This window comes from Anguilla rostrata, chromosome 1 (assembly GCF_018555375.3).
Source record: "Anguilla rostrata isolate EN2019 chromosome 1, ASM1855537v3, whole genome shotgun sequence".
NCBI lineage: Eukaryota > Metazoa > Chordata > Actinopteri > Anguilliformes > Anguillidae > Anguilla > Anguilla rostrata.
Genome location: NC_057933.1, coordinates 15,204,837 through 15,217,587, shown reverse-complemented (window position 1 = coordinate 15,217,587; position 12,751 = coordinate 15,204,837). Strand labels below are relative to the sequence as shown.

Below are 12,751 nucleotides of genomic sequence, written 5' to 3'. Positions count from 1 at the left end.
GCAAAATACCCGCAACATCTCAGCTCTGAAAAGTAACTACACATTTTGTCTAATCAGAGAACAATATGTTGATAATGAGGACGTGTCCAGTAACCGCAGGGGGTCTCTGTCCAATAGTTTTTCAATATTTCAATATTATCTTGTCATTATTTGAACGTTTTTGATCGCGGCTGCGCGCATCACTGAACATAGATTACAGTAACGTTAGCTAACTTAGTTTATACGTTTCTTGACAGTTATTTCTCAAAAATGCAGAAGTCAAAATCGGGCTTTCAAAAGCGAAAAGACAGTAAAGAAGACTTGAAAATACAGAAAAATAGGCTAGAAATGCCAAAAAGGTTTATTCAACGTGGTTCACAGGCGCAGCATCAGCGGCGAATTTGCCGCCCACGGCTTCTATTGGAGACGATGCTAGTAATGCCATCGGCAGATGTAACGTTACCCCAAGCTGAGGCTTCCCTGGAGCCTGAACCATCGACGGTAAATGCAACTCCAACGGAGGCTAACGTTATCCCAGAACAAACATGCACGGCAACTATGTGTACCGGTTAGTGAGTTAGTTCGCGGATCCTGTCTGTCTACTCTGCAGTCTGCTAATGCTACAGTTATTAATTGGGATTATTTGCGTGGTTATGAAGCAATGCTGCACACAGTAGCATAATGAATGTTGTTGATGATGTTAGTTTTTTTACAGTAGCTAGTTTGTTTACCTTCTCACTTTTGTATCTGCCGATTATCTTAACAGTCTATTTGGTTGGGTGTGTCTGTGTGGGTCTGTGGCATTTGTAATTGTTTGTTGATCCATCAGTGTTTTTATCTCAAAATAAGAGATGCTTAATGCCCACATAACTTGAGAAGACATTGTATTATAATGTGCTATATAAATACAGTCTATTATTATTATTATTATTATTATTATTATTATTATTATTATTATTATTATTATTATTATTATTATTATTATTATTATTATAATAACGCGATGTGTGATGGCGTAATTAAAATAGAGTTCCTCCACTAAAAAAATCCCCACTACACCACTGAAAGTAACCTGATTATTGCGTGACTGTTTTCAAAAGCATTCTGGTACATAGGCTAACGTCAAAGCGGAGATACTGTAGCTCTGTTTAAAGGGATCATATACTTTACGTCATGGTTAACTCTTTTCTGTAATTTCCCAGTACTGTTCTTTGTGGAGGGCCCATTTCACCCGCTTCGCATACGGGCCCAAATGACACTAGCGCCGGCACTGTTGAGAGAATTGTCAGCTTAGCCCTTGGGAAATCCTGACTTCTGCTGACATAAGCATCGCTGACAGGATCGTCTATGCGACTCTGCTTGTGACAGCAACCAAAAGAAGTTACAATAAGGTTAATCGGGTTAGAAAAAACATGGCATTCATCTAATTAATTTCACATTCAGAGCTTGAATGGAAAACATCGTAGGCTCCATGTATGTCGTAATACATTGATGTGAGATTGTGAAAGCCATCAAAGCTCTCGTGACCAATTAAAATGAATGGGTTTATGCTTATCCTCTTTGTGTCTGCTGTGTCTTAATGCTATTAAACAACACGACTGACAATTTGGTACGTGTCCTTATCTAGGGTTACTCACACAGAATTACTAGATAACAGACAGGTGTTCATTCGAGGTGCGATTCATTTCATCACTCTCTCCTCCTTTCCCCTCGCCTTGCTTGCCAGAGACATTCCATATCTATGTCCCGAGGAACGATCGAATGTTGATAGCTGCTCCCGGGCAGCAGGTGCACGGCGCTTTTATGGTGCTTATCTGCTGCGGAGGGCAATTCTGCAGGCGATCTGATAGACACTACAGGCTACAGTGCCACTCCTGCATCGGTATGCTCACGGGCTCCAAAGCAAAATCACATTACATGCGCGCGGAGATCAGAGAGATGCCGAGCAACTGGTGATATAAGGTGTCGATATATAAATAAAGGTATTCCTTTCTGGATTTCTCATTTGTCCGTTACCTAATTTTGAATATGAAAAGCAACATGCGCAGTCCTTAATTCTACTATCTCTCACAAATACTTTGCCGTAATGCCATATCTATCTATGTGTCAGCTGTGTTTCTAACACATATTGTTAGGCCTACTTGTGATTTTAACTAAGTAGTAGAATATCCACACTGGAAAAAAGAATCCAGTTCACTGGAAACAAGTGTCTTTGTCACAGCCTCCGGTATTATATCATTTCATTGGTGTTGATCTAATGTATATGCTGACTGCTAAAGTGGGTCAGGGACAGTGATGAATAGAGATAAAAGAGAACTGGTGTGGGCTACAAGAGTGTGCACAATGCCTTGAGGGAGAATGAAAAATAGATGAGGGGAGGAATTCACTTTGCGTTTCCCTTGAGATTTACAGCACACACCACTCCTTTTCATAGCTGCGCCCTTTTCGCCCATCTTCATCTTCCTCATCTTTCAGCATTAACTTGAATTTTAGTACGCTACAATGGAATCGCGTTGAACTAATAACGTGACATAGACGTATGAACGTAAACTAGAATGGACTTCTTATGCTTTGTTTTATATTTATTTGTGTGGCGTTCAGTGGCATTTATCCAACTACAGCAGGCAGGGAGACAGTGGCTGGTCCACTCTGTCACACCGCCTGTGCCAGTTGAACAGGTACTGTAGGTATTACTCTTTCTCACTAAGCCTTTTCTCCCCACCTCCACATCAACACCACCTACTGTAGCAAGGACAGAGACGCTGTTGTTTCAGTTTACTGATTTTTTAAATGACATTTTGCGTCTGTTCTATACCAGCTGACCAATGGTATTTACGTTTGTAAACAAACAAAGGTATTGAGTTTTAACTAACTTAAATAATGTCTACTTGGAAAACATCATTGGAGACAAGTCATGGTAATGTTTAATGTACCTAAATACGGTACCTCTTCCAGATTTCAAATACAGTGCATAACAGTTACATTTTGAGAGGTCTGTCATGCTTTAACTGAAACAAGTGGCATATGTACAAATGGTGATGAAAGCAACTAATTGTCTTCATCGTATTGCTTATACCACGACTGTAGGAGAACACCCTTTCTGTTGAAATGTGTAGCCTACTATACATTAATATTCAGTAGATATAACCTAAATTGCGTATACTGTCCTACACTGGCAGCTATTTTTAGCTGGCTCAAGAATTGTGTAAATGTACGGAAGAGGGCGCTGACAGCCACGTGAATTTGTATTTTAGATTTGGTGCTGGTTTTCGTTACGGCAGACTGTTGCAGGGTAATTGCTCCCACTTCACTGTCTATTCCAATAGACTCCCAGATCTGATCTCGAACCCATAGTACTTATTTCAATGTTGTTCTTTTTATATTTAAACAATTAATTAGTGATTACGGCTCAAATGCATTTTAGATCATTGCAAGTTAATATAAACGAGGTGTGGTACTTGTACTTATGTCTGTTATTTAGAATTTATTTCGACGTAATTGTTATGATTTTTTTTTTTGCATTGATACTTTACAAAGTATGAGAAAAGCACTCATAAAAATTTAAAAATGCATTCAATATTTTTCAATTTCTCTATTGTTTCAATTCAATAGTTACATAGTCACAGACAGAATCCTCGACGGCTGATCTGATCTTGCGTCAGTGTTATAAGGATGCTTGCTGATTAATATTTATTACAATCTTGTGTTTATATATATATATATATATATATATATATATATATATATATATATATTATATGGGTCTGTGTGAGAGAGAGTAGAGAATTCACATTTTTATTAAAGTGGTATGTATTTTTTAAAACAGAGTTTTGTGCGGATTGTTTAAAGAAATAAACAAAAATAGCTTCCAATACATGCAGTTTTCATATTTGATTGCATCGATAAATAGCCAGCACAATCAACCACAACGTACCAATAGAATAAAGTTTTTCGTTATGGTCCGCCCCCTCTGTTTTTGGTTGGCTCATACATTGGTCTTCACCAAATGTGAGAACACGAGTCAGTGAGTGGTTTATTCAGCTGCCAATCAGAAACACATCCTCGAGCTTGGCCGTAGCCCCGTAACATATCAGTTGCCGTGGAGTGATTTGACGGAGGGAGAGTCTTGTGGCTGGACCATCTGTGCGCTGCTTCGGCTGTTCCCTAACGCGCATCTAATGTTTCTCTTCCATTTGGAAAGATAGTAGGAACAGATCACGCTTGTGAATCGTGCATGCCAGGAGCGGAGGATCCTGTCGCCGGTCAACGGCAGCTTTTTAAAAACAATTTCCCCCCTCATGATACACTAATTAATCGGAGGCATGTGGAATTGCATAAGGATTACGAATTGCTTTCTAATGGTGTGTCTGCTGTTGACATTATATACTAAGGTAAGAGGGCTGTTTCCAAATAGTCAGAATTCATACTTGAATGGATGTCATTAAATTATGGATAGTCATCAACGATTAAAAGTTTGTATGTGTCCTCTTGAAGACTAAATCGCGTATTTAACATTTAAATCGTGTTTAAAATTATTCTGCTGTCTTCCGATCGAATCATGTGATCTTGCAATCCCGTTCACTTACGCTAAGGTTCAAGTGAATATCAAGTTTAATTCGGCGGTGTATATTGCTTCCATACAGTATGTTGTGTATCTTAATTATACAAACTTTCAACTTTAACCATCTACGTGTGTAATTTAATGGGACGTTATTACCTTAATTTCAACAATAGTTCGTTTGAGTAAATGATGTCGAGCCCCAAATAGCTTAGCTCATTGTATACGACTGACTGCCTGTATTTGAGATACTGATAACAGGTTGGTGTATGGCATGTCGATGTGGAATCATATGTCACGGATATACAGTGCAACAAAAACATTAGGACATAAGGATCTATTTGAAAATAACCAGCGCATAAGGGTTCCTCGACATTAAGAATGGTGTTTGATAGGTTATGTTTTTTATTTTTATTTTATATATTTTTGGTGGATGTTCTTTATTTCAATTTATTAATTTTGCATTTGCTTTTTTAGGTGTCCCACTCCTCGGGCTATTTTGAGCTACAGCTGATTACCGTACAGAATGTAAACGGTGAGTTGTCGGACGGGGAATGCTGCGATGGCAGTAGGAACACACAGGACCTCCGCTGTAGCCGGGACGAGTGCGACACATACTTTAAAGTATGTTTAAAGGAATTTCAATCCGAGGTCACGACAAAAGGCGCTTGCACTTACGGAAGTGGATCTACTAACGTTCTTGGTGGAAATAATTTTCATTTTAAGAATATCAAAAACAATCAAAACAAAATCTACGGTGCTGGCAAGATTATAATTCCTTTCCAATTCGCTTGGCCGGTGAGTAATCAATTTTATTTTTTGTTGTCGATATTTCACAGTTTTACAAGTTAACCGAACGTGCAGTTATTCTGTGAGATGGAACGCGTCTATTATGTCTGATGCAAGTGGCTTGTAGCGGGATACTGTTACGGAATTGATGGGCTCAATAATTTCGCAAAGTCCGCAACTCTGACCATTCCATTGGGATTGTTTTCCGCTCTGAGCGTCATGCATTATACACAGGCTTGGAACGTGTGGCATTGATCTCTGGTGTAGAGCGCTCTTGTCTTCATGTGATAAAAATATTCCCTGCATTAAGAGCAATTAAATAAATTGCCTGCACGTCGTGTCCAATTGAATGGATAAGATACCAGTGCGTTACTTGTTCATCTACATTCCAGCAAGCAACTTCGCAATGTGTGAATCTGCAAAAGCCTGTCTACGTAAGAATGACAAAAAATGTTGCAATGGTCCCTCAGCATTACAGTTTTACAGTTCAGCCTTTTAATTTGACAGGTTTCAGTCGTCAATAGGACATTTTGACGGGCTTAGTTTATTTCTTTGTTAATTTATATATTTATTCAGTTTTCTGTTCATTGTATTTTGCATATGCAGTGAAAACGTCTAGCCAGTGTTAAGCAAAGTAGTGCGGCTCAAATGAGGCGATCAATGTCATTCAGAAACTTGTGTCTTGCTGCTCCAGGTGTGGGTGTCACTGCCAACCAGCAGGCACACAATGGCGCGTGGAGAGCGCGCGCGACTGGTCGACTTAACGGGGGTGCGGTTGGTTGCGGTCACCAAATAATACTGGGACATGCATGCTTATTTAGGGTCCTAATGGAAAACCTACAACTTTCAGTTTTATCAAAACCGTAAGTCTTTATCATGTTTCATTAGGTTATAAAACAAATATTAGTGGGTAAAAAAATGAAACGTGCGTTTAGTTGTTCTCCGCAAGTATGCTTTGATTTGGATACCCATATACCCCTAAGTAGTGGAAAAATACTCAGATGAAAGAGAAAACAGAAACTGCGCGATGAATTACTTAAGGCAGCACTTGACTGGACTTGCTCACAGAAATAAAACGCACACCCACTTCACTTTACATTGGCTAGAGGGTAGCAATCCGAAGGTGTACTCTTGTAACGCGCTTTTGCTGTTTAAGGGCGACATGCTTGCTGTTCGATTATAATGAGAGGTTGATTTTCCAAGAAGAAAACGTGAAACAAGTTTTTATTTTTATTTTATGTGTTCATCAATCTCCGTACTTCAGAAATACTGTTTTTTTTTATCTCAAACACCACGTCGGTTGTTTTTGTGTCAGTATGATTAATTTTATTGCTGCTGCAAGGATTAATAGTACTTATTCACCTTCAGCTCTGGACAGGTGCCAGCGGGAGCACAGAGTGTTTGCATGGAGTATCATACGAGTGTTCGTCTACTGTGGGGGAACCATTCGGATGGTTATGTCATTGCTAAGCCATTGGCCAACATTCAAGTGAAAGCCTGTCCTTAGTTTCTGTTAATTTCGCACCGAAACGTTTAACCCAAACAGAGAGTAGTTATTTTAGTGTGTTCGTATGTTCGTATCAAAGTAAAGGTATTTTAGCCTAGTACAGTAAAATACCTTATTTTGAGTATGGAAGGGTGATTTACTACTAATTATTTTCAGTGTTGTTTTTTGCACTTCTGGACTGTTCCTTGGAGGCTAATGAAATTGCTGGTGGAATGTTTCCCTTTGCTACGATATCCGTTTGATGTGTTCTCAGTGTAACTGAATCCCCAGTGTATTGTAAAGAGATATCTAGCACCTTATACAGATTAAGGGGCTGCCACCTGTTGTATTGGCTTCTTTTATTTTCCATTTTGACATGTAAATTCTGTTTCTCAAGACACCACCACAACTGCCCTGTCTATCAGGTGAATTTCAGTCTACACACACTGATTCCTTACATATTGTAGTTTTAATTCTTGAGTGCTTCTGTTTGCCAAAATAATATTTGCTGTAGAAATGAACCTAAATTCTTCCCTTAAGAAATGTTTAGTGCTCCATTTTGCTTATTCACCGATGAAGTGTGATTGATTGGTTTGAAATGCAGGGTACTTTTTTTAAGTAACTGCATTTATTTAGTTGAAATTCCGGCTGAAGGTACTGGGTGTGCCCTCTGCTGGAAGTGGCACTGAAATCCAGCCTTGATAGTCAGCTGTCAGCAATGGGCCTTGGTTAGATCTAGTTACTGGTAAGTTGTGCGTAGCGCAGAAAACGCTGTTGGTGTCATTGCAGCTAAAACAGGCCAGAGACGGTTGTGGCGGTGTTGGGGGATGGGACCACCTGACTCTACCAGGCCTTTTGTGCAGATCTGTGTTCTGACATTGTTTCACTGCTAGCGACGTTAACGATTGATAGAGTGGAAGAGGTCTGGTTCGCTACTTCACTGGCTCACTGGGGGTGCATGAATAATTAATACGCAGCTCGCCAAACAATTTAGCAGCCCACGAGACCTGTTTATGAATAAAGTGTCTTTTATTGGTGCAATCAGCGCATGTTCTGGCTGAAGCCTGTGTCGGAGTGATGAAAGTGGACATTTACCTCCGGAGGTCAGACATTTTCTGGGATACTCATGGTTTATGGTTTGTCTTATGAATGACTGATACACATCCAGGATTCTTTTTTGTCATTATAAATTAGATTAAACAAATAGTAGTGTGGAACACTTAGTAGTGTGGAGCATGTACAAGTGAACACCTTTCACGAAGACACTCTTTTTTTTGCTTTACACAACACTAAGTCCCGCATGTTTCCCTGCAAGAGACCAGATGTGGCTAACACATTTTCCTAAATGTATGCCTCCTGGGACTGTGCTGGAGGGGGATAAGCGCAGGATAAGAGTGCACGCGGTTGGTTTCTCCCTGGTGTGTGTTCAGAGCGGAGTGTAGGGATAAGAACATTGCCAGGTCCTCTCTGTTGTGCATTGCCCTGTCTCTGCCTTGGTAGTCGCCTGGATTTCACACTGACGAGAGAGCTGTTGATGCTTGCTGGAGAATATTTATGTGTGGACAATCTCTGCCCCATGAATTCTTATGAATGCAAGCTTGTGGAGTTTGGCTGGGTCATATTTCAAATTGTCAAAAAAAAAAAAAATGCAAATGACTGTGATAGAGTTATGTGAGTTTTCAATCCATGGGCATATTTTTTTCTTGGATAATTTTAGGCCTCTCACTCTGACCACACAAGTGGCAGGTATTGTTTTTAAAAGTATGCCTGTGTTCAAAAAATAGCAGTAAAGGTATAATTTCAACAATTGTAATCTTTTTGTCATATCAGTTTTTGGAAGCTTTTCTTATTTCAGTTTTTGGTGGGGGCTGTCTTTCTTTGTATTGACAATGACTTTTTTACGGCAGAAATAAGGGTTGAACCTTCCTCTGGAGGAAAGGGGCACTGCACTCCAAGGCTAAATGACAGCTGCAGTCATATTTGATTGGAGGCTTGCTGGGGGTTGCTAGGATACAGCTTAATAGTCCTTTAGTAAGTAATTATCTATCCCCCTCTAGCCCCCACCCCAAACCTCCCTCTCCTGGACTGGCCTTTCAGTGCTGCCCCTTGTGTAGACCTCACCTGGAAGTCGAGCTCGGGCTATAGAGATTCAGAACCGGAATAAATCTACATCTGATTGCATTATTGATTTCTGAATTGCTCATGACAGTGGATTTCTGCTTCACAGCACAATTCCATGATTGGCAGTTTTCAAATTCGGGCAGGTGGCTGTGGCTTGTTTGCTATCTTTGGTCTAAACCGAATTGTGTTGTTGTGAGAGATTGCACCAACTCTCTGGGTAGTTATACAGCCAATAATTGTGACCCGGGTAAATATGTGCATGTTTTTGTTGGGAAAAAAGTGTGATACGTGCCATAGAATTATCTTGATGAAATTGGTGCCTGCTTGTGTCCCACTGTGGGTATTGAAAAAAAGGAAAGCATTTCTTGGCTGATTGCTGAAGCTTCTGACAAGAACAAAAATGCCTTTTGTCTCTGCTCTCAATAAACATTTTCTTTCTTTCGTTTTTTTTAACCCTAGAGCTGTTTTGTGGAAAAGTAGCTGCATTTTCCTCACCCTGGTCACGGGGGAATATTTATAGCAAACAGGAGACTCTTCACAGAGCCTTGTTCTATTTGGAAAAGTCATACTCAGATTTTGGCTCCAGACATGATCATGGTTATGAACATCTTATTTCATTGCAGTGTCCCCTGTGTGCATTCTGTCTGGTTTCACAGAGGTCAGTGTCTTGTATTTACTTGGTAGAATAGCTAGTTGACTACAGTAGGAGTTCATATTATATATATACATAGATATTTAATACTGAAGAAACAATTCTGTATGCAGTATTAAAAAGTGCATTTCTGTTAAGAATTTTCACAGAGATCAGGACTATATTATCCCCCCTAATGCAGTGGTTGTGCTTTTCAGTTGCACTTTTGTTAGGCCTGTAGAAAGCCTTGTTGTCAACTTTTGCTGAGGGATTTTTGTTAGTTTACCCAAAACTGTATTGATCAGTTAAGATCAATGGTGCTCATTACACTACATTTAAACGCTTTTTAAAGCCATCTGTCTTTTTCCTTAAACTGGGGCTAATGAAGGTTCTCGTGTAATTCTCATTGACAGCAGTCTACAAATCCTTCCCTTATTTACTGGAAGCAGTTCAGACGACTTTGCGTTCGCTCGAGTAGACGCTGATGCACTCGAACAGGGGAAAACTGCTCTCCTGCCAAATGAAATTAATGAACATATGTCGCGTGCTCTTCCAGGAGAAACACTCCCATTACAGTAGGTTAAATTTATTGATCCAATACCATGCAGCTGTGCGGAGATGATGATGTATAATTGACCCTCATGGCTTCTTGTGGGGTGGGGAGCCAAGCAGCTGGCCTTCACAAGGGACAAGTGCGCCCTAGCGTGCCACTTTAATAAGACTAAAAGCCCTGTATGCCACTTCACAGGAGGGTGTGAGTGCATTACGTGAACAGTGGGGGGAGAGGAGGGGGGGCGGGTGTTGTGTTGTTTAAAGCCTTGTATTCCATAATTGTTGCCAGGAAGCCTGCTTGGTTTTGTTTTGCCTTCTTGGCTGAAGTCAATACCTCAACCCCCCCCCGCCCCCCCCCACACCCCCTCCCCCCGATTCCATTCTGAATAAAATGAGTAAGCCTTGTTGTAAATGTATTCTGTTTGACAGAATTTCAATCAAGCGTTTGCCATGAATGAGTTATATCCACGTGTGCTGGCCGTTTGTTGTTTCTGGTAGTGGGAGGGAGGGGGGGGGGATTAGAGGGGAGAGACATGCGTGTTGTTTTGCTCCTGGTGTTTGTGTACCTGACACGCTTGTCAGTCGTTAATAACACGGCCTTGTGTTTCTTGCTCTCCCTGTGCTGGGGGGAGCGGGGGGGGGGGGGGGGCAAATGAAATGCGTGCAGGTGTTCAGCAGCCTCATGCTGTAATTAAAGCGCATTATTGCACGGCTAGTTTAATTCCCACTTGACTCTTGTACCTGTTTGAAATTATAATGGAGCTCGGCTTGGAGCGCTGGGGAGGGTTTCTCTGCAGTTGCCGGTTGTAGTTCCAGGGTGAGCGATTGCATTCTGGTTTAATTAAATCATGTAATGCCTGTTGGTAGAACAGTTCTCGTACGTGTTGAGAGTGCGACAGGCGATAGGGATTCTCTGACTCATTACCGCATACAGGTATGTATGCGTGCATGTGCTGCGCGGATGCGTCAGCAGTGGATATTACCAGCTGTAATGTCCTTGTTGAGCTTGTTGAGGTTAACAGTGCGACAGGGTCTGGATGTACCAAGCATTTATAAATCAGTCCTTTATCCGCTGAGTAACATGGTACGTGTTTGGCACGTCCATCTTTCCTGCAAGTGCTCTTGGGGGTCATGCTTATTGACTAAATAAATTTCACGGATAATTAGATGCATATGTTTCAACCTAAGGTGTCCTTTTGTTCAGGTTGTAGTATTTAGTACTTTATTGGAGTATTGTGTTGTGATGTATGTTGTAGGGCTGCAGAATATGCTGAGACATTGTGTACTTACTGGGGTTTCTGGTTTTGTGTCATTGAGTTGATTGGGTTCAGCTGTCGGGTAGTTCTGACCTGATGTGCACTTTGCTCTGGCTCTTCTGTGGAGTGGATGTGCGTGACTTGGAGTAGAAAATATCAACTTGTACCACAAAGCTGGAACCATGACTTGGGAGGAGTGCTACCTGCTTTCAAAACACACCGTATTTTGAAAGTATGAGTGAATTTAGTAAAAGTTTAGGTCACATTTTCGTATTGCTCTGCAATTGTGGTTAATCCAACAGGAAATTGGCTGAATTTTTGGAGTGTGAAACAAACTGAACGGCATCGGTTGTACATTAATGTCAGCTTGTGTGTATGCATTGCTGTGTGCATGGGTGTTCGTTAACTTGTGCTTTCAGTGCATGTGCGAGTGTGTCACTGGTTAATTAGCACTCTACAGGAGGGGCTTGCGGAATTGTATTTATGCATTGTTAATGATCTTGTTGGCATAGTAGCAGCATGCTAAATGGTTTGTATGTGTACATAAAGCGCATGTGCTTGGTGACAAAGTGCTTGTGGTTCAACACTGGAGGCAGTTTTCTGCTCTGTCAAACACTAGGCACTCATGCAGTAAGCACTGCTGACTGCATTCAATCTCACTAATAGCACAGTGAGGCCCATTGCAACTACTGTTTGCGCCTACTTACCTGTTTAAGTTAACCTTTTAAATTACTACTGTCGTATTTTCTAAATGCACGTTGTGTGACATAGATACACTGTCCATACCGCCCCTGTGAATAGATTTAAGGGGGAGGCTGCATCAGTGGCAAGAACCGGACACTGAATCAGGGAAGATGGGAAGAGATGTTGAAGTTCCCCAACCCTGAATATCATTTACCGGCTCTGAGAAAGAAAGGGTCCTTTAACCGCTTTGTCATTGCGCCTTTCAAAGTGACAATGCCCTTAACAGAGCTATTGTCTGCTTTATCATGTCAGGAAGGAGGGGAGAAAATGCCAGCGCCTGTTGTTTGATGCAAAATGTCAGTCATATTGAGGATTGGTGTAAGAATGTTTACATAAGGCGTTCTTATATTGCACTTAAGTAGGCTGAATTTAAGTGTCCTGCGTTGAATGCCCTGCTCAGGTGTTGCAGCTCCACTGTGAAACGCCTAACCCACATCAGAGGTTACTTTAGTTGGGTGGAGTGGGGGGGTGGGGGTTGTGGGGGAAGGGGTTGGGCGGGCATGGGAAGATCCCGAGGAACAAAAGCGAGCATTTGGCTGATGAGAAGAGGCGTGAAAGGAAACCAAACCCAACACCACCTCCAGATATCTGCTTAACTACGCCTCCTTAACATCGTTGGTCCCACGGCAAAAATC

General features: G+C 41.2%; 1 protein-coding gene across 2 annotated transcripts in view; it reads left to right on the top strand.

The window, feature by feature from the left end:
* Positions 1-4,062: 4,062 nt before the first annotated feature.
* The window catches only part of jag2b (jagged canonical Notch ligand 2b), a 44,748-nt gene continuing 36,059 nt past the window's right edge, over positions 4,063-12,751 (top strand). For both annotated transcript variants that reach the window (XM_064324377.1, XM_064324370.1), the window contains exons 1-2: positions 4,063-4,370; positions 5,015-5,335. In XM_064324377.1, coding sequence (XP_064180447.1) covers positions 4,302-4,370; positions 5,015-5,335 — 390 coding nt within the window. In that variant the 5' untranslated portion in view covers positions 4,063-4,301. The remainder of the gene's footprint in view (positions 4,371-5,014; positions 5,336-12,751) is intronic.